Source organism: Carlito syrichta, unplaced genomic scaffold (genome assembly GCF_000164805.1).
Source record: "Carlito syrichta isolate Samal-C Ts95f unplaced genomic scaffold, Tarsius_syrichta-2.0.1 Scaffold130393, whole genome shotgun sequence".
NCBI classification, from domain to species: Eukaryota; Metazoa; Chordata; class Mammalia; order Primates; family Tarsiidae; genus Carlito; species Carlito syrichta.
This window is the reverse complement of record NW_007074489.1, coordinates 6,908-27,544: the sequence shown is the minus strand read 5'-3', so window position 1 is coordinate 27,544 and position 20,637 is coordinate 6,908. Positions and strand designations below refer to the sequence as shown.

Below are 20,637 nucleotides of genomic sequence, written 5' to 3'. Positions count from 1 at the left end.
TTGTCTCCACTGAGGAGCAAACATTCATCCCAGCCCTACCCATCCTGAGAATACTTCCTGGGCCCAGTTCCCTACTCAAAAGGGGGTGCCATCACAGTCATAGACACACATCTCTGCTCTCCTTCTTCCCTTGGGAAGTCTGCTTCCCAAATCTATCCTATGTTCGGGGCAGACAACCCCTGAACTATATGACCTTAAGTCATACAGTAAAAGTACTGCTCTGACTTCATGTACTTATGAATGACTTCAAGCTTCCAGTAAAACAGCATGTTTCCTTGGACATTGTTCCTGCATTTATCTCCCTCCTATAGCAAAGCCCTCAAAGAGTGATGAGAGCCATGACTGCCAAAACCACACTCCAATCTCACCTCCAGATTTACCCACCCAGATGCTGTGGTTCTCTGCTCGAGTTTTTCTGCTTAATTACCTGATTACCGCCATGACACTTGCTCTTCAAAGCATGGTTCATCCCACTCTATCAGACTCACCTATTTTCACTCTTCCCAGTCCAGCTTAGATCTTATGGTCCATTGTATTTTAAAAACTGAACATTTTCCCCAAAGTCCCTGCCTCATTCTCTTTTTGTCACATCCAAGAAAGCCCTATCCAGGACAAAGCCAGTCATCATCTTTCCCAACATTTGGACCTGAACTCCTGGGAGATTTTTTAACAAATTCATATAACAGGACAGACTGGTATCATTGTAATTTATGGATCTCCAATCTCAACTGGACCCCACACCCTGCCCAGTTTACTAGGTTTCCTTTCTCAGTTTGTTCTCCAGATCCCCACATGATGATTTTAAATTCCTGTACTCCCAAGCATTTGATCCCCTACCCTCAATCTACTCCTTCTTAAGCAAACCTCTTACTTTAGAGAAAAATTAAGCCATCAGCAAAAGATCCCTCAACTTTCCATCATGAAACAAGTCAACTTACCTATATCTACATCCATACATCCATTCTGCCTTCACAGGGAGCTTGTGACAAAAATGACGTCCCCTCCTGTTTCCTCAATCTCTTATTCTCTCTACAGGCACACGGGAAGGAGACTCTGGGAGCTAACCCAAGACCACTTCACCCATGCCATCTTTTTTAATGGCCCAACAACCTCGTGAGGGCCAACCCTGGCCTCAACCAGCACTGTGGCTCCAGCAGAGTGACTGGCAGACAGCAGGTACCACAAGTGTTGCCTCCTTCCGTCTCCCATCCATCAGCCTGGTCTTCTTACTTGACAAACTAAAAACAAGAAACCTCTCTAAAGTTGAGCTCTTAGGCAAGGGCCTTTTTGAATAAAGATTTTATGGAGAATATAAGAAGTGTTACTCAGCCGGGTTCGGTGGTTCAGCCTGTAATCCCGCGCCTTTGGGAGGCTGAGGTGAGAGGACTGCCTGAGCCCGCAGGTTCGAGACCCACCTGGGCAACTTGGCGAGGCCTCATCTCTACAATAAATCAAAAATCAGCCGGGCCTGGTAGCGCGCACCTGTAATTCCGGCTACTCGGAAGGCTGAGGCGGAAGGATCGCCGGAGCCCAGCGACTTGAGGCTGCGGTGGCCGGGAGCGACCACTGCACTCCAGTCTGGGTGACGGAGTGAAACTCCAACTCAAAAAAAAAGAAGTGTTACTCAATATGTGCATATTTTAGAAGCAGCTAGCATTTATGAAACCAGAGAAATAGAAAGTACAACGGTGAAATTAGTTTGGTATCTTTTACTATGAGCCTAGACCTAAACAGCACTAAGATAACATTTTTAAAATGTTCAGAATTTTGAAAAGCATTCCAGAGAAAGAACCTCTGTGATACCCCCACTCCTTAAAACTTCACTCTAAGCAGCCCTTTATCCCCTCTGTAATGCTGCTGTAGTAAGTGTCAGGTAAATCATTACCTTAGGATGGGCTCTAGGTCAGGATGTCGCCGTTCCTCCCTCTTCAGGGAACCCTGATTCAGGGCTCTTAAGATGGTCTTATCAAAAGTCTCTGAAGACAATTCCTTGGGAAGCTAGAAAATAAAAACATAATGCCCAGTGTCAAATTTCTCACTTTTGAGTTAGTTATAAGTCAGATGCATAAAATGAAGACAAGCTTCCTGCTTATCAACAGGACCCCATATGAGGTATGACCCCTTTCTACCAGGAAATGTGATGTTTCCTTCTGCTCATACCTCAGGGCTGCCCAAGGGGCAAAGTAACTCGTAGCATTCAACATGGTCTGGGATACACCTGCATGTATCTCTCACTCTAGGTTCCACATGTCACTCTCAAGTGACACAGTAAGGTTCTCTGGATGAAATGAACATTCTGTATAGCATAGTTAGTGTTCTTTTTATCCTGGAAAAGTATTCTGCAAAGTGTTCCGTATCCCTTTACAGTTAGCACTTTTGTGACTCTCGTTTTACATTTAAATCTCAGGCAATGCCAGATTACCAGTGCTATGCAGTAAATAAAGAGCTGAGTATGAGGGCAACCCCCTTGAGTTCCCTCCCGCTCTGGGAGCTCTTCTGTCCTCTCAACAAATCCTGTTTTCTTGGGGAATAAAAAAAAAGAGCTGAGTATGAAAGATGAGTAAAAACCCCTAATCTTACTTATATTAAAAAAAAAACCCACTAATTGGAGGTTTGGTAACCTTTTCCTCATATGATGGAGGAGATGCCTTCAGAGAAATGTACTAGAAACCACACACACACACACACACAAAAATCACTTGGCCAAGAAAAATTTAAAATAAAAAAAAAAACTGTATATAATCAGTATACTTTTAAAAATTCCTAGAAAATTGATCCTTTGTAAAACAAATTTCCAAGTCTTTCAGGAATTTGAAATTGTAAATTTTACTTTTGATAATTAATCTTTGCTATCAACTCCTGAATTACAGACATTTTCACTAAAATTCAGGGTAGAACCATTAACACAGCATCTGAGGAGCCACAGGAACACAAAAATCTATACAAATTGTTGGTTTACACATATTGAGCTTTGAGAAAGCCAAAGTAAGTTTTCTTTTGAAAAATAAGTGTCCTAAGTTGACAATTTGGAATCAACAATTTAACAAAAGTAGCATAAAGTATGACTACTTTCAGGTACAGCAGACTGTGGAATTAAGCCTTTCTGTCAGAAGGAAGCTCCTCCTGGTTCCTTTTCTAAGCTGGTAAGAGTGAAGACTCTGCTGGCATTCTACACACCCACTGGAAACCTGCCCTCTGACCACTAACGGGGGGAATACCCTCTGGGTCTACACAGTCTCCGAACAAGAAAATTGCTCTTCATTGCAATACTTACACTCTGATGTCAGCATTTTAATACAGACTATGACACAAGGCATATGTCACAGTACCCATTTTAAGCATGAGTTTTACTGAATATCTATACACAATCAAAGAAAACCAGCATCAGCTGAAGAAGTCTATTTCAACTACTGAGTCCCAAATGGTTTTCCTAAATGCTGAGGGCAACAGTATATAAATATTCACCAAGTCAATGACATTGTTCACATTACTGGGCAGAATATACATATGCAATCAGCAGTATTTGCAAACTTTCTTTTTTTTTTTTAGTTGGAGTCTCACTCTGTTGCTCATGCTGGAGTGCAGTGGCACACTCACAGCCACCCCAGTGCCGACCTGCTGGGCTCCAGGGATCCTTCCGCCTCAGCCTTCCAAGTAGCCCCAGCTATAGGTGCGCGCTACCACAGCCAGTTAATTTTTTTTTTTATTTACTGTAGAGACAAAGTCTTGCTGAGTTGCCTGGGCTGGTCTCAAACCCGCAAACTCAGGCAATCCACTAGCCTCAGCCTCCCAAAAGTGCTGCGATTACAGGCTGAGCCACCAAGCCTGGCCTGCAAACTGGTTTTTATCTTCTATTTCCAGTCCTAAAGAAAGGCATATTTGCTTAAAAACAAAACAAAAATACGGTTTAAATCCTACCTTTTCCATTCTAGTCACCTGTTTTGAATTTTCTTACCTTTCAGTCTTAGTTCCAGCACACCCAGCCTCCCCCTCTGGAGCTGCAGCTCAGCCTCAGAACAAGCTCAGAGGAATGAAAGGTTTTTTGTAGCTAGCTATTACAATTTTATCTTCAAACACATCGAGGCCAATGGATAACCATCTATAAAACCTCATTACAATTTAGTTTTTGAGACACTCCTTGTTCATTCAGTCAGCCAGCAAACATTCAAACTCCTATTGTGCCCCACGCACTGTTTTAGGCATTCCAAAATGGGCCGTGAAGGAAGAAACAAAAACCCTGCCCACATGGAGCAGATATTCCAGCCACCAGAAATAACAGCAGTAGCTGCCAGAAGAAAAACACAATAGGGGAAGGGGGCCAGGATGTGGAGGACGGAGATGGTTATTTATATGGAACAAAAGGATTTGAAAGCACTGACCTCACGTTCCCACACTACAGCAAGCTAGAGATAGTTCAATAGCATCTATAAAAGGGAAAGGGTGTTAGCTCATACAGGTGGTCAAAGGGACAGGCTCTGCTCTTAAACTTTTGTAGATGATGTTAAAAGGAAGGTAAAAAGGAAAAACGGCTACAGTAAACTTGAAAGGGTATTTTACAAAAGGCAGTATGTTTCTAGAAGTATACAATGTTGCAAATTGTTTCATATAACCGAAAGGTATTTATTTTAGAAAAATACTAAATTCAAATGTTGACTAAGCAGGAGGATCATTAATTACCATGACTTTGAAGAGTGAATTAGTCATGTGGGGCTGTATTTTTTCTTTTTTTTTTTTTGAGCTTTTAGAACAATGATGAGACTGAAAAAATGAGATCTGTCAAGACACGCTGCAGCTAAAGCTTAGGGAGAGAAACCCCACAAGAGAAAACAGACTGTCTGGTGCCAGGCCTCATCTGGGGTCGGCTACATGCTCTCTCATGAACTCTCACAGCACAATGGACAGGGATGTGGCACCCCACACACAAGCTGGCATCAAGTAACTCGGCCTGGATGGGGGCAGCGCTGGAACCCCGTTCTAAGACTTTTCAGGGTCAGCTCTGTCCCCCTGCAACTCACCCTCCGGCATCAGAATTCTGGAAAGGACCACTGAAGAAAGAAGGGCAAGGAGAGCAGGCCGCTCCCTAACCCAAAGGAAGCCTGTTTGTAATCACTTGTCCTCAAACTTTGAAAGGGAAACTAGAAATAAGCAGATGAGATGCTAAAAGTGTATGTGGAGGTGGAAAGGGCCAGCCCTGCTTGGCTTCTTCTATATGTAACGGGATCATCAGCCAGGCACTAATTTTCTCCAATGGGGTATGCTGCCTGGACCCAAGCCACTTTCCCCGGCATGCTCGTGACTGTCACGGTGACCAAGTCCAGCAGATGAAGCTAGTGCTCAAAGACCTGCTCCTTCTCTTTTGCCAAGCTGTCCAGAGCAGACATGTCCCAAACAGTAGCCTCTGGTGACTAGAAATGGGTGGTGGGTGGTGAAACCCACACCCTATCTTTACCTGAGGCAGGTCACTAATGAGTAGGGTGAAGGAGTCCTCAGCCCTTAACTGAGAAAGTCTAGTTTACAATAAGTCATGGAAAAGTGGGCTACTGTAGAAGTCACCCACTGGGTGCTACTTCATTCAGAGGAACTGGCAAGAAATCCAGTTGAATGAACACTTCGACAGTACATCAAACTGTGTGCTCCTCAGAGAACTCCAGCATCTAATATGCAGCTCAAAGCTCTGCAAGTTGATGAAAAAATAGTCTCTTTTAGATTTAAGAATGATCTGAAAATTATATACTCATAGTGACAAGTAGAAAAGCTAAAACCAGCACTGGCTTGAAAATTTCGGATGTTATACCATTTAGTAACTAATCACAACTTTACCCAAAACTTAGTAAATGAGTCGGGAATGTTTTCTATTTCTGGACTTCCGTTTTATCTCCCAATTAAAATAAATTTTAAAATATTTGCTTATTGAGAAATAATTTATTGATCAATTAAACCTATTCCCTCCTTTCAATATTTATTTGCTACTCATTTGCTTTTCAATAAAATCAAATTAGTATAAAAGAAACAGGTGATAATGTCATTTGGACAAAATGAACTAAGATTCTTTTCACCTCTGCCAAGTCTATGTAAGATGTTTATATTTTCTTCCTAGTCCCAGTCATTTCAAGAGCCTATCACATCGGGGTTGGGAGAGTTGGAAATCAAAGAAGGAAGAAATGGAGGAATTTTTAAATGAAGTCCACAGAGGGAGGAGACAGTTATCAAGTCTGAGAACAATGACCAAACGGAAGCAAGCCTCATCTGATTTTATAGACATACTCTTTTGGAGAAAGTACCCTTATAAAATAGCAGTCAACAATGCACATCTGTGCAAGGAACCAGAAATAAGGTTCCAATTTTTTGTAAATGTATACACTCCATCACTTCCTTAAGCTGGCAATGTAAGGTAAGAAAACATGTTTTAGAATAACATAACTTTTCCACAGATAATGTTCACTCAGAGTTCTGAGCCCATCCTTTATCTATGTGTCTTAATTTTCCTGTTTTTTGTTTTGACGTTGAGGTTTGTAGATCCTGTATGTTACGTAAAAATTATTTTAACAACAAAATCTATACTTTTACCTTCAGTAGAAATTCCTGTAGTTCTTGGTGGGTTTTTGTTACTGTTGTGACTGAAAGATCAGACCAATTTACCTGATTTAAAAAAAACACACATATTATATGGTTATTCCTTAGGCAGGAACTGGCTAGAAAAAAGCCATGTGTAAAACAAAGGGCTTAAATTTTATTAAGATTAACAACTAGAAATATAAAGTTAACCAGCATTGTCATAATTTCTTCAAAATTATTAAAATTAACTGTACATTAACATTCTACTTTAAAAAATTTTCCAATATCTCTTCAAATTGCACTTTAAAAAAAGCTATCAAAAAATGTGACTATGTTTTAGTAATTTTTCAGAAAGGGAAATGTCTTATTCTTTTTTTGTGACGCTACAGGACTCTAAAATGACACTTTAACAGTGCAGATCTATGTCATCCAAAAGATAAAAATTCTATTTCCTGGAACTTATTAAGCATACATTCCTAGGAGAATAATTAGAGTTAACTCTCCCTCTTTGGTAGTACCATTTCATGTTTTTAATGGGGACTTATGGCTAATAAAGAGATTTTATCTTTATTGCAGATCTTTAAAATTCTATTAAGATGATAGGGGCAGGTGTGTTTACCTCCATTTTCAGATGGAGAAACTTAAGCTCCAAGAAGTTTAACTTACCGATGTGTGACCCTAAGTAAGTACAAGAGCCAGAACTGAAATCTATTATGCCACCCTACTTCCTGGATACTTCTAATCCATGAACTCAACTGTGGTCCACCAATAAGTTATACCTTGCGATTATTTGAGTTAAATATTTGAGCTATGCTAATATCTAAGCCTTACCAACTAATACATTAATCAGAGTCTTTAAAATGTATTTAAAATTTTATCTAGCAATATTCAAAACTATTATCTTTATTAACTGGCATATTTCTTAAATGATTTTTAAATATTCAAATGTTTGCTAAGCAGACATTTGTATCAGGCACTGTTCTGACTCTTGTGTCAAGGGATACAGAAGTGGGCAAGACAAAGTCTTCACTGGCTGAGCTCACAGTCTGGTGCAGGAGACAGATAAAAGCAAACAAATACATAAGAATTCCCATCAGAGATCAGTGCTTTGAAGAAAATGAATAGGGTATGGCATAAGAGTTGAGAGAAGCACATCAGCTGGGGTGTCAAGAAGGACCTCTGAAGAGGAAACCTTTGAGTTAGAAGTTGTCTGTGCCCTGGTCTAAGGAAAGAGCATTCTGGGCGAGCAGATGGCGAGACCTTCAGGAAGGATAAGCTGTGAGCTCCAGTGGGCCAGTGTGAACGAGCACACAGAGCAAAGAGAGAGACACATGCCACAGCAAGATACGTGACGATCAGGAAAACTTGCAAACTGAGGATCTTCCTCCCTCAAAGCAGAAGCCACAGCTCTGATATTCATTCAATGAATGTGCCGGGCAAGTCAAACAGGGTGCAATGGCAGAGAATGAAGGTTCCTGCTCTCTATGAGAAGATATCTACTGGAAAGATCTGTGAAAGGTATGAGAGTAGCATACCTTAGATGAAAGAGGAGACATTCTGTTGGAGGGTCAGAAATAACTCCGTGAAAGAGGTGCAGCTAAAATTTGGCAAGCATTGCCTTTGGAGAGGAACTAGAGTAAGGAAGCACAAAAACATGGCATTGTTCCACTTGGCTTCAGGGTGTATGCAGTCTAACCTTAGGAGAAAAGGCTAGACAGTGGAGCCCAAGCAGGAAAGAGAGAAAGGAAGATATGGACAAGGAATCCATGTCGTGGCTGACAGGCAAAAAGGAGACATGGAGAGCCTTATCCTGGAAGTAGCAGCATCAGAGCTGGGTTTTACAGTTCATCATTTAGCTGTCTGAAGGACAGGAGACAGGAGAGCAAGTACAGGTAGAGACAAAACAAAAAAGTAGGGAACAGGAATAAAAATGTCATACAAAAAGGAGAGGAGGAGAAAAATGCCAGGGAAAACAATGCCAGGAGAGATAATGCCTGTGATCCTGATTTTAAAAATAATGGCACAAAAGGTTTAGTTTTGCTTTTTAAAAGTACATCTTACACCTTAATTGTCTCAAGCCTAAGGCTCTTATTCATTTTTAATAAACTAGCCAGAGTAATTTTAATGTGATACAATCTCAAAAAAACCCTAGCAAACCATACAGTATATACTAAAAACAGTACATTTCCTTAATTAAAAACAAATGCATATATAGCTTTTCCCTTAAGTTAGCAAACCTGCCATAAGTTTTTTCGAAGGTCATTTAACATAGTATATGAGATATCTTTTGTTTGTGAGAAGAGCTTACTTTGAAAGTGTACTCCAAATATTTGTCAGCCCTTTTTCTCTGGACTCCTTTCAACATTATCTTCTCAATGTGTACAGCTGAAAGAAAAAAAACACACACTGACTTGTTCTACAAAGACTAGATATACACTTTGCTTACCTAAAGCAACCCTAAAATTTGACAAATGTTTAACAATTAAGCTGCTTACTTTCATATTTACTGCTGGCCTTAAATAACAAAATTAAAAAAAAAAATCATAGTAGGTATGGACTAGAAAATATTTAGTTTTATCTTTAACTGGAAAAAAAGAAACTACTCAAAAATAATACACCACACTGATAAAAATTCTGTGTAACTGGGAACTTAAAAATTATTTTTCTCAAATATGACCCTCAATATCATGTAATAGTAAATACAAACTGAATATTATAACGAACTATGAAGATTCATTGTAACACAGTCCTTCATAATTTATTATAGAGATGAAATAGTGGACATAAATTATATTAAACAAAAACAATTACTCTGAACTGCACTAGATAATCAGTTTATTCATGAAGTAAGCAAATTTCCAACTACTCATTTTACACCCTCCTTTAATGAAAAGTATCACTTTAGGAAATACATCACATTTACAAAAAGCCAATTTAAAAAGAACAAATCTATTCAATGTAAAACAAGGACTTAAAAGAAATTGTTGCTCAGAGTATAAACAGAAGAAACAGTACTTACATGATAATGAAGGAGGTAATAGCAGAGTCTGATAATATTGAATATGATAAAGATCACAGGGAAGAGGTGAGAAAAGTACTCAACAGAATAGCATGGGTCACTGTTGGATTTAGGGGAGCAGGAGATGGGAAAGATGAGGGGATTCCTTAGAGGAAGAAGTTAAAATAGAGGAAGTAGAATAATAAAGAGACAGAAGTACAAAGGAGGAAATAAGATTGTTAAAGATCATGGAAGGTGGGCAACGAAGAGGTATGAAGCATGAGCCAGAAACATGCAGGGAAACAGACATTCATGATGAATAAAGGATATACCATTACCAGTGTTTTGTGCCAAGTTTCTACAAAGTGGAAAAGTGGTGGCCTGCTTCTGGGCCAGTTTCCCCTTTGTGGGCCAGAAATGTCAAGGATGAAGACAAAAAAAAAAAATCTCAAAAACCAGGCGAGAAGCCAATAACTCCTCAGAACTGTGCAACAGTACAAAGGCCAAAGTGGGGGTGGGTGGGTCTGCTGTTTTCAAAAGCTGCTATATTATTTAAAGGATGATGCTATTAAATAAAAACCTCTTATCTAATCTTGATTCAGAAGTAAAGCAGCTGTACTTCAGCAAATCACTGGGCTCAAGGTGGAGGATCTTGGATTTTGTTTTGTCAGAGCCCAGTGTAGCTTACCAGAAAAACCCATCACGACATTACAATTCCTGGGAACATGGTTGTGGTTGTAGCTTCAGCCTTGATTTCAAGTTATGTCTGCTGTTATCCATCAGAATCAAGGTAAGATAACAGAGTTTGTGGTGACAGTTAATGAGTGCCTCGAACCCTCATAAATTAAAACTGAAAAGCATGTATTTATATATTCTTTTCTAAAAGTTGGGATAAGAAAAATCATCTACAGAACCACCCCAGCATTTTTCTATAACCTTTATGTTCTTCAAAATATTTTTATTTAAAAGGGAGGGCCTTCACTGTAAAACCAAACTCTGCTTTAGGTTACTCATATGTTCACCATGAACTTAGCTGAAGAGTTCTACAGTTAAATTAAAACAGCCTAACTAGAAAGAGAAGAAAGAGCACTGTGATAGTCTTGAATAGAAGTAGCCATTAAGTAAACTACAACATTAACCATTTGGACCTATTTTCTCTCTACGCAAAAAGGATTATTATTGGGACTAAAAGGAGACATAATGACATAAATTCAAAATTGTTACAATGGGGTGTGATGCTTACCATACATCCTTGGCTAGATGGCATACATTCATTCCAAAGGCTAGATGGAATGAAAAAGTCTACTTTTTCCATTTCAACTTTTCTCCCAACACATGTTAACATACTCCGCAAATGTCTATCTCATTTCATTTCTTTTTAGATGGCAGTGTCCTTGCATTCCCCCACTCCAGCCCTCTTAAAAACTGCATTATTACAGGACGAATGGATTTGTAAGAAATGTATTTACTTTCTTACACGAAACTTCTTAAAATTTATTTTTTGGGTAGACACTGGCCTCATTCTACAGATAAAGCACTATACTAAATACTTTGGAAATATGATAAGTATTTGCCCTACAGAAACACGCAACCATGGTTCAGATACAGTTCAGACAATTGACCAGAAGGCAGAACAAGTTAAGTATGTGCTAGAACAAGACAAGGGGTGTGGAGCAGGAGGAGCCCAGGATGCAGATGGGCAGAACTGGGAGGACTGGCTTTGAGCAAAACCTAGGACCAGCAGGATTTCTCTACTCAAAAAAGGACAGTGAAGAGTTAATCAGCATAAAGAGTACCTTATAATCTTTTGATGTGTTAATACTTTAAGTTTACAAAAAATAGAGCATACCTTCTCGCTGAGCTCTATGAGGTGCCATAGTAAGTCCATCCTGAGGTATGGGAGCTTGTTCTATTAAACTGGTCTCCTTACTTTGCACATAATCACCATGAGCAGAGTCGTTCTAGATGAGAAAGAGAGAGATATGTTAATCTACACCACAGACTAAGAGTAAACGATCCCGTACAAATAAACCAGATTCAAGTCTTCTTGTTTTAATAACAATCATTTTAGTGGTAATTTTTAGAGATCAAATAGGTGACTACCTATTAAGGGAAGAAAGGTACAAAGTGTCAGAGCAGCAAGTAAAAGAACAAATACCAATATCTTCATTCAAGACGAGATTAACACTCTTATCAATTTATTTCCTGTCCAGCTTTCTTGGGACATTAAAAAACTGCATATTACTATTCAGAGTTGCCAATGATGTCAGTCCTGTACTACGCTGAACCAGAAGTGAAGGAAAACACACAATAAATGATACCATATTCAGTAATCCCCCCACAGGTAAGGGCACATGTACTTTCTACAGTAATCATTACACAACTTTTATTAATTAACTGGTTTTAGTGACTGTCTAAAAGATGTTGTTAGTAAAAAGCTTTGCAAAAGGTATAACCAATACATGCCAAATTTTTCCAAACAAAGTGGCTAACTACTAAAATTAAGTCACCAGCCAATTACTAGTGAACATCTGACTCCTAGATCTGCTGCTTGCAGTAACAAAAGGCATGCCAAATTTACACACAGCTCTCCAGAAGTCAAGCACTGTCACATACACCCGGTTACTACAACACACTGATTAAGCCAGAAAATAAAATAGCCTATTTCAGTTTTTTATAACAACTCATACCTTATCTTTCCTTATGTTTAGAATCTTAAAACATTACTCATAGCAAAATCACCTCAGCTTCAAGAGCCAATTACAATTTTATAAATCTGCAGTAAATACCACACATTGGTATTTTTTGTGTAAAGAAATGTGGCAAACAGAAGACCCTAAACTCCCCAAGAATATCAACTTAAAATATTTTGTTCTATTGTCTAATCACACATTCTGGCCTGGCGATGAGTATGGTTTGGCACTAGACAGATTTATTTCTGAGAATAAAGCACCACATTTGATAATTCTGGGAGCTAAACTTCAGCCTTACAGTCTGTCTTCCTTAAGAAACTCAATGAAGTAAAGATTGTCTACCTAGAACCATCTAATGAGAAGAGCATGGAACTTATAAGTCAATATCCAACTCTTCAAAACATTTAGCCTGACAGTATTTAAGTTTTCAATATTACTCATTTTAAAAATGCAGATAGGAATTCATTTAATAACAAAATCAGGCATATCCTAATCCAAACAATATAATCTTTTATTACAAAGTAGCAAAACCACATTTGCCTAAGAGAGATTCTGCTTCTCAAAAATTTAACACTGCTGTAAATACTTCAAAAATAACAAGAAATAAAGAGCTATAATCCTCTCAAATAGTTGTGTTAACTGGAAGAAGCTTAGCTGAATAAACCAATCATTTCTTACAGAGAAGTATTTTCCTACATGGCTCATATGTGGTTCATAAGTTTAAAATAATACTTTCAAATACAAATTAATGCAAAAAACAGTTTTCATTAGTGAAATGCAAATCAGAAGCACAATGAGATACCACTTCATGTCCAGTAAGACGGATATTATCAAAAAGATACAAAACAAATATTGACATAAATGTGGAAAAAATGGAACCCTTGTACACTCATGATGGGAATGAAAATACTACAGCCATCGTGGGAGACAGTACGACAGTTCATAAAAAAATTGAACACAATTACCATATGACACAGAAATTCCACTTCTGGGTATAGACACCCAAAAGAACAGAAAGCAGAGACTCAAACAGGTAATTTATACATCAATGTTTATAGCAGCATTTTTCACAATAGCTATAAAGTGAAAACAACTCAAATGTTCATCAATGGATGAACAGATAAACAGAATATGGTATACACATACAACTGTTTATTATTCAACCTGAAAAGGGAATGAAATTCTGATGTATGATAGGACTCAAATAAATCTTGAGGACAGCAATACAAAATGAAACATGCCAGACACAAAAGGACAGATACTGCATGATTCTACTTACACAAGGTACCTAGGATAGAATTCCTAAAGAAAGTCAATTAGTGATTACCAGGAACTGGGAGAGAGAGGACTAGAGAGTTAGAGTTTGGGAAAATCTAGAGATAGGGGTGATGATTGCACAACAATGTTAATATACTTAATGCCATTGTACAATCCAAAAGCTGTAAAATGGGAAGTTTTATATGAATTCTACCACAATTTAAAAAATGAAAACTGAAATGGGATGATCACATTGCCTCCAAAAACATTATAATATTGGAGCTACTATTAAAAAAGTAGTTTTAGAATCAAAATCACATTTTTAAAGTCCTAAGTTAGCTTTAAGAACCCAATTTAACAACCAAGAAAGCAGCGTCCTGTTTAATAACCTAAGGAGAAAAATGGAGTTTGAGTTTCTGCCCTAAGTACATCAACCCATGAAATATCTACTAATCAAATACTTCTTTTTTCCTCCTAGTCTCAGCATGTATTGAGGCTATAAAATCATCTAGACTAAGTTTAGAAAGCTATTTATAAAACATGCACATTGGGGGGCCAAGGCAGAAGGATCGCTTAAGGCCAGCCTGAGCAACATAGTGAGACCTCACCTCTAAGGAAAAAAAAATTTTTTTTTTTAAATTAGAAGTCAGCCAGGCATGGTGGCACACGGCTGTAGTTCTAGCTACTCAGGAGGCTGTGGTGGGAAGACTGCTTGAAATCAGGAGTTCATGGTTGCAGTGAGCCATGATCCTGCCATTGCACTCCCTGGGTGCAGACAGAGTGAGAACTTGTCTCAAAAATAAGTAAATAAAACTCTCATATGAATTGCTGCATGAGCTATAGATATGAGAATTATGGTATTTAGCAGCCCTAATGGTGGGCAGTGTCTGGGTGATGCTTTCCCCCTTGCACTGGACACTCATGTTTGCCTTTAACTTCTATAGGGGAAAGGTGCCATAAGATCTGAGACCTCCTGCTTTAATGGATTCACATAGAAAGGAATTACATCCACTTGCTCTATTATGTTCAGATACTCATGAAAATGCAGTACAGATGACATGTCAGAATAAGCATCTTACAAAGACTTGCTAGAGGAAAGTGTCAGGACCAAGTGAAAAGTACAGAATTCTTCTCTGCTTAAATCAAGTAGACAGAATTTAAAAATTCTAAGGCACACAAAGAACCTTAGTATTCACATGTTCTCTCCTTTGTTAACCCACTTGAGGTAGAGCTTTTTCTGTCCTGTGGCCTGCCTCCTCTAAGACCTAGCGGTTAACTTAAATTTACATGCCATGTGACTCAGGTGGTCTAGAGAGTTTCACCAGAGATCACATGTGGATTCAACACAATTACATACTTCAGATTTTTTAAACGAGGGGACCTTATGAAAGACAAGTGGCTGCAGAACAGTCCTAGAAAACTAGTTCTCTGAAAATGTGACATTAGAACAAAGGTCACATTTGCCGATTTTTATTTTGCTAACAAAGGGCAAACTGTTAATGGAGTTTATTCTAGCTCATCTAACAATATTCTACATGGTTCTTCAAATCCCTTGAGGCAGACTATACATTTTAAAATACCAAGACATTAGCCAATAAAAACAATGCAGTAAGAGTACCTTAGCTTTTTACAACAACCAAATTTATTAACTTCTCCCAAGGTTTTCACACTTGAGACTTAGAAAATTAACATTAGTATGTAATAACATTCTATTAACAATCTTCTGGTGGCAGACTAAAGACTGGCAAATGTGTGTGGCCAGTGCAAGATTGACACTCCTCCCACTGAAAGGTAGAACCAATTCCCCTCCCTGTGGATCTGGGCTGGCTTTAGAACATGTGGCAGCAATGCTCTGCTGAGACTGGGTTCTGAGAAGTCTCAGCCTGGGCATCTTGGAGTCCTGAGGCACCATATTGAGAAATGCAGTTCTTCTCCCAGTGATTAGAGACTGCATAAAGAAAGAAAACGAGTCCAAAAATGCTATGCGAGCCCCACTGCAACCCAGCCACCCCAGAGCAGACGCAAGCTCCTTTGCTGCTATCTTTCTAAATTCCTACCCCACAAATCTGTGGAAGATGGTAATAAAATGATCGTTGCTTTAGGCCACTAAGTTTAGGGGTAATTTGTTATACAGCTATATATTTTAAATTCTGTTCTTTAAATAATCAGGGTTGTAAGTAAAGCACATACTATTATTTAAGCAAGATTCATGAAAAGTCTTGCTTTGAGTGTTAGAAGAAGAATCATTATTAGAAACATTACCGAGATGTCAAATTTCATTTATTTTTGAGGAAAAAGAGGGAAGATGCTTGGGATAATTTAAGAATTACCTATTGCCTGTCTCTTCACCTGAGATGTGATGGAAGAGGCAGAGGTCTGTCTAATCTGTACTCAAGCACAACTCAACCCAAAGTAATGTCTTGAACCACCCTATAGCATCTGATGAAAGGCAAGCTCTTGGTGAGAAGAAACACGTCTAGTAACGTATTAAAGTTGCACTAGAAGAAAAAAAAACTGGCAGGAAAGTTTAGAGAGGACGGGGAGCAATTAATCAAGGGCTCAGAAACAGCATGACATGGATTCCTGCTATGAACCTGGACTCACTTTCTATGTCACTTGATTGTTTAGTTTAACTAGAAAGATGGGTATAAGGTAATTCAGCAAAAAGAGTGTGGCAGAATTCACTAACTTAAAGCTTGGGCAAATGCACTCTAGCTACTAAATGGGGCAAGGAGGGGGGACAAACAATTTATCGAACCCGTTTCTGGTTTGGCATCATAGTCCAAAAATCAGACCTGGCCACTGCAAAACTGGCTACGCAAATTCTTAATATGACATTGTGAACTGTGTTTACCTATGCAGAGTGGGGGTGGAATGGAATTGATGAAAAAAGATGGGGCGGGAAAAGGCAGCACTATAACTTTCTATAGATTTTTGGGGCACTCTATGTGTTTATTACAAATGGAAAAATTAACTGTGTTTATGTCACTGACTTTTCTAGAGCACTACACCTGTAAAAGAATGCTGATAGGGCAGCCTACTGGGGACGCAGGAGTGGGGCCTTAGAAAGAGAAGTGAGGGTAGTGGTTTTTACCCATGAGACGGCCTTGGTATTTTCCTTGTAAAACTCCTCACGCTTCTACTATTTTAACCAAAATAAGACCATCTGTTTAGTTGCTAGGTGGACGGGTGAAAAACACAATCTCTGTATTGGATCACAAAATGACCATGCTATAGCATCCAGGCGTAAGGGGAATGGCTTTCCAGCTCACACCAGTGCTGGGGCTCCCCCTCTTTAGCACCAGCATCTGTGCTCCCTTTGCCAACTTCTGCTCTCACTACAGAAGGAAAAGATCTCCTTTTTTTTTTGACCTAGAAACTATAAAGTTAAATTGCGACATCACTGGGCCAGAAGCCTCCAAACCTTGAAATCCCCACAAGAGGATGTTTTGGGGTGAGATTAAAAAAACAGCGAGTACACAAGGATCCAGAGAGGTGCGCATCTTCTTCCCAGCCTACATAAGACTCAGGCCTTCCCCTTCATGGTCTTGCCCCCTGAAAGAGGAGCAAGGGAGGCCAAGGAGTCCTCATGGAGGAAGTGAGCCTGGACAGGCAATGCCAGGTCTTCTAGCTCCTGCAATTGAGCCACTGCCTTCACCCCCAGTGCCGAAACACTCTCAGAAGCATATAAACATAGAAATGTAAGTGTATAGAACGTAAGAACAATCCCTGGCAGTAAACAGTTTATAGCTGGTAAATATTACAGTATTGGGAAATACTGCATTGGGACTTTGGTTTAATGCCACCAGTTAGAATGGGCACTTTCCGTTCGAGATCCACCTGGGCAGCTTGGCGAGACCTCATCTCTACAATAAATCAAAAAATGAGCCGGGCATGGTAGCGCACGCCTGTAGTTCCAGCTCCTTGGAAGGCTGAGGCAGAAGGATCGCTGAAGCCCAGCAGGTTGAGGTGACAGAGTGAGACTCCAACTCAAAAAAAAAAAAAGAATGGGCACTTTCCCCAAATTAACCAAAACACTTTCCCAAACTAACAAATACCCAAGGCCACTGGGCAACATCTTCGAATGAGAGATGGCCTCTTTCTCAAAATACTCAAGTACTCCCAAATACTACAGCATTTGGTTTTCATGTGACCACGCTGTCCCTTCTAGGACTACTCATGAATTTCAATCATTTGGCACCCAAAACAAAAATCAATTATACCTCAGGAAGCTATCCCAATGTAGACATTCGTAACAATATAAAACTTCCACAACATTTACATTATACGTGCTCACTTCAGTAATCAAAGTTAAGTTTTTAACTCTCTAATCACAAGCAAGGTACCAGCCCAACCCTACACTTGATTCACACCACCACTCAAGGACATCATACATTGAAATCAAACACTGGAGACTCCCTACAGTTAACCCTCCAAAAAACAAGAAGATAGGATAGAAAATCATATGTTAAAAAACTATCAAAACATCACTGTTAGGTTTGTACCAATTTATGTACCTCACACCCAAAAGCTTAATTAACTTAGGGAATGCAAATGGTCTGATTCTGAAGAAGCACTTAATAAGCACAACTATTCAGTATCCATCCATTGAAGATCCAGTTTAAATCTGTAGTATATGCTCCACACTTTTCACCTAAAAAATTCCATTTCTTAAAAAAATTTATTTATAAAATAGGCTGGGCACAGTGGCTCAATCCTGTAATCCCAGCACTTTGGGAGGCCGAGGTGAGGGGACTGCCTGAGCCCACAGGTTTGAGAACAGCCTGGGCTACTTGGTGAGACCTCATCTCTACAATAAATTAAACAATTAGCCAAGCATGGTAGCACGCATCTATAGTTCTGGCTACTTGGAAGGCTGAGGCAGGAGGATTGCCGGAGCCCAGCAGGTTGACGCTGGGGTGGCCGTGAGCGTGCCATTGCACTCCAGCCTGGGCAACAGAGTAAGACTTCAACTCAAAAAAAAATTATTTATAAAATTATGGTGTTTAGCCTAAAAAGTTTCACTTTTATAAAGTATAATTCAAAATAAGGCAAAATCACTGCCTGATACATTTATTCTTAAAGCAGTTTATCACATTGGTATTTTCTGAAGCTATATCTGAAAAGCCCAGGCACAGGCCATTATAACTGATCAATTATGATATATGCAACACTTACAAAGATGAGGTGTAATGTTTCAACCTTAGGGGAGCTTAAAATCTAATAGGAAAGGTGAACTATAAATGTTAAAATAATATAAGAATCGCAAGTACCAAAATTAAAATATGTGATACTGAAAAATTCGGTGGCAGCAAAGAATTTTTTAAGATATGGACAATTCCAGAGAATATCATGCAAGAGGTGATGGTATGAGCCCACCCTTGAATGAAAATTAGGATACAGGAAAAAAGACTGAGAAAAAGAGAATGAATGGAAGAAAGAGAATGAGTCCAAAGACCTATTGGAGGCCAGGGTCCAAAAATCACTGAAAGAAAATGTAGTCCAATCAAATGCTTCTTTAGAAAGATATCTGGCAGGAATATACAAGAGGTAGAAGGGCTGAAAGCAGAAGAATCAGGAGGCGTAAGGGCCTCAAGATGGTGTCAGGCAAGGACAAAGAAAGGGTTGATCCAGGATATGTGGGGAAGACGACTAAAGGTTATCAAGCAAATCAGGGTAACCAGAAGTATAATGGTACTACTGAGAGAACTGGGTAAGTCTAGGGGATTTTTGAAAAGTCAATGATGCATTCTTTTTATATAGATTAACTTTATTTTTTTAAATTTTATTTTAAAGATGTGGTGTACAACTCAGGGTTAGTTATACAAATGTTCACTATGCAGGTACCCTTGTTGATGTGGTGTGCCCCTCACCCCAGTAGGTTCCCCTACTGCCAATCCTGCCCCCCCACCTAGCAGTTTGCCACTAGTGCCAATCCTTTTCTTATAGTATTACACTAATTGTTCAGGGCCTGCTTATGAGTGAGGAGACGTGATACTCTATTCTTAGTTTCTGTGATATATCACTCAGTACTATAGACTTTATATCCATCCAAGTTGCTGTGAAGTTCATAATTTTGTCTTCTCTTATGGCTACATAATATTCCATTGTGTCTATGTACCACTTTTTAAAAAAATTTTAGTAAACATATTTTTTATTTTAAAATTGTGGGGTACAGTTAAGGGTTAGGTATACAGATATGCATCGTTCAGGCACCCTTGTTGATAAGGGGTGTCCCCCTGTCCTCAGACAGATATCGACTACCATTAATCCCACCACCCTTGCCCTCCCTGTCCCCCCCCCATAGATTCCCACCACTGTCGATTCTTTTCTTCTAGTATTACAATAGATGTTCAAGGTCCATTTATGAGTGAGAACATGTGATACTCAGATCTTTGTTGCTATGAAAGATCACTCAGTATTATAGACTCTAGTTCCATCCAGGTTGCTGTGAAATTCATGATTTTGTTCTTCTTTATGGCTGTGTAGTATTCCATCGTGTATATGTACCATATTTTTAAAATCCAGTCCTCTTTTGATGGGACAGCATGGTTGGTTCCAGGTTCTTGCTATTGTGAACAATGCTGCGATAAACATACGTGTGCAGGTATCTTTTTTATAGAGTGATCTGAGTTCTTCAGGGTATATTCCCAGTAGGGAGATTGCGGGGTCATAAGGGAGGTCGATATTTAGAGCTTTTAGGAATCGCCACACTGATTTCCATAGAGGTTGCACTAGTTTACACTCCCACCAACAGTGTATAAGTGTTCCCTTTTCACCACATCCTCTCCAGCATCTGTTATTTTTTGAGTTATTGATAATGACCATTCTGACTGGAGTTAGGTGGTATCTCAGTGTAGTTTTAATTTGCGTCTCCTTGATGATTAGTGAGGTTGAACATTTCTTCATATGTCTGTTGGTCGCTCATATGTCTTCTTTTGTGAAGTGTCTGTTCATATCTTTTGCCCACTTTGTAATGGGGTTGCTTGTTTTTTCCATTTCAGCATGTTTCAGTTCCTTGTAGATCCAAGATGTTAGACCTTTGTCAGATATGGAGTTGGCAAATACTTTTTCCCAGTCTGTGGTCTGTCTTCCTGCTCTCTTGATGGTTTCTTTGGCTTTGTAGAAGCTTGT

The 20,637-nt window shown here is 39.1% G+C and overlaps 1 protein-coding gene across 1 annotated transcript in view; it reads right to left on the bottom strand.

Moving 5' to 3' along the window:
- Nucleotides 1-11,512, bottom strand: part of ZCCHC2 (zinc finger CCHC-type containing 2) — a 44,083-nt gene extending 32,571 nt beyond the window's left edge. Inside the window, exons 1-4 of the mRNA XM_021708003.1 lie at nucleotides 11,403-11,512; nucleotides 8,864-8,940; nucleotides 6,568-6,639; nucleotides 1,886-1,998 (exon numbers count right to left, since the gene is read on the bottom strand). Of these exons, the coding sequence (XP_021563678.1) occupies nucleotides 1,886-1,998; nucleotides 6,568-6,639; nucleotides 8,864-8,940; nucleotides 11,403-11,430 (290 nt within the window). The 5' untranslated portion in view covers nucleotides 11,431-11,512. The remainder of the gene's footprint in view (nucleotides 1-1,885; nucleotides 1,999-6,567; nucleotides 6,640-8,863; nucleotides 8,941-11,402) is intronic.
- Between the last annotated feature and the right edge of the window lie 9,125 nt (nucleotides 11,513-20,637).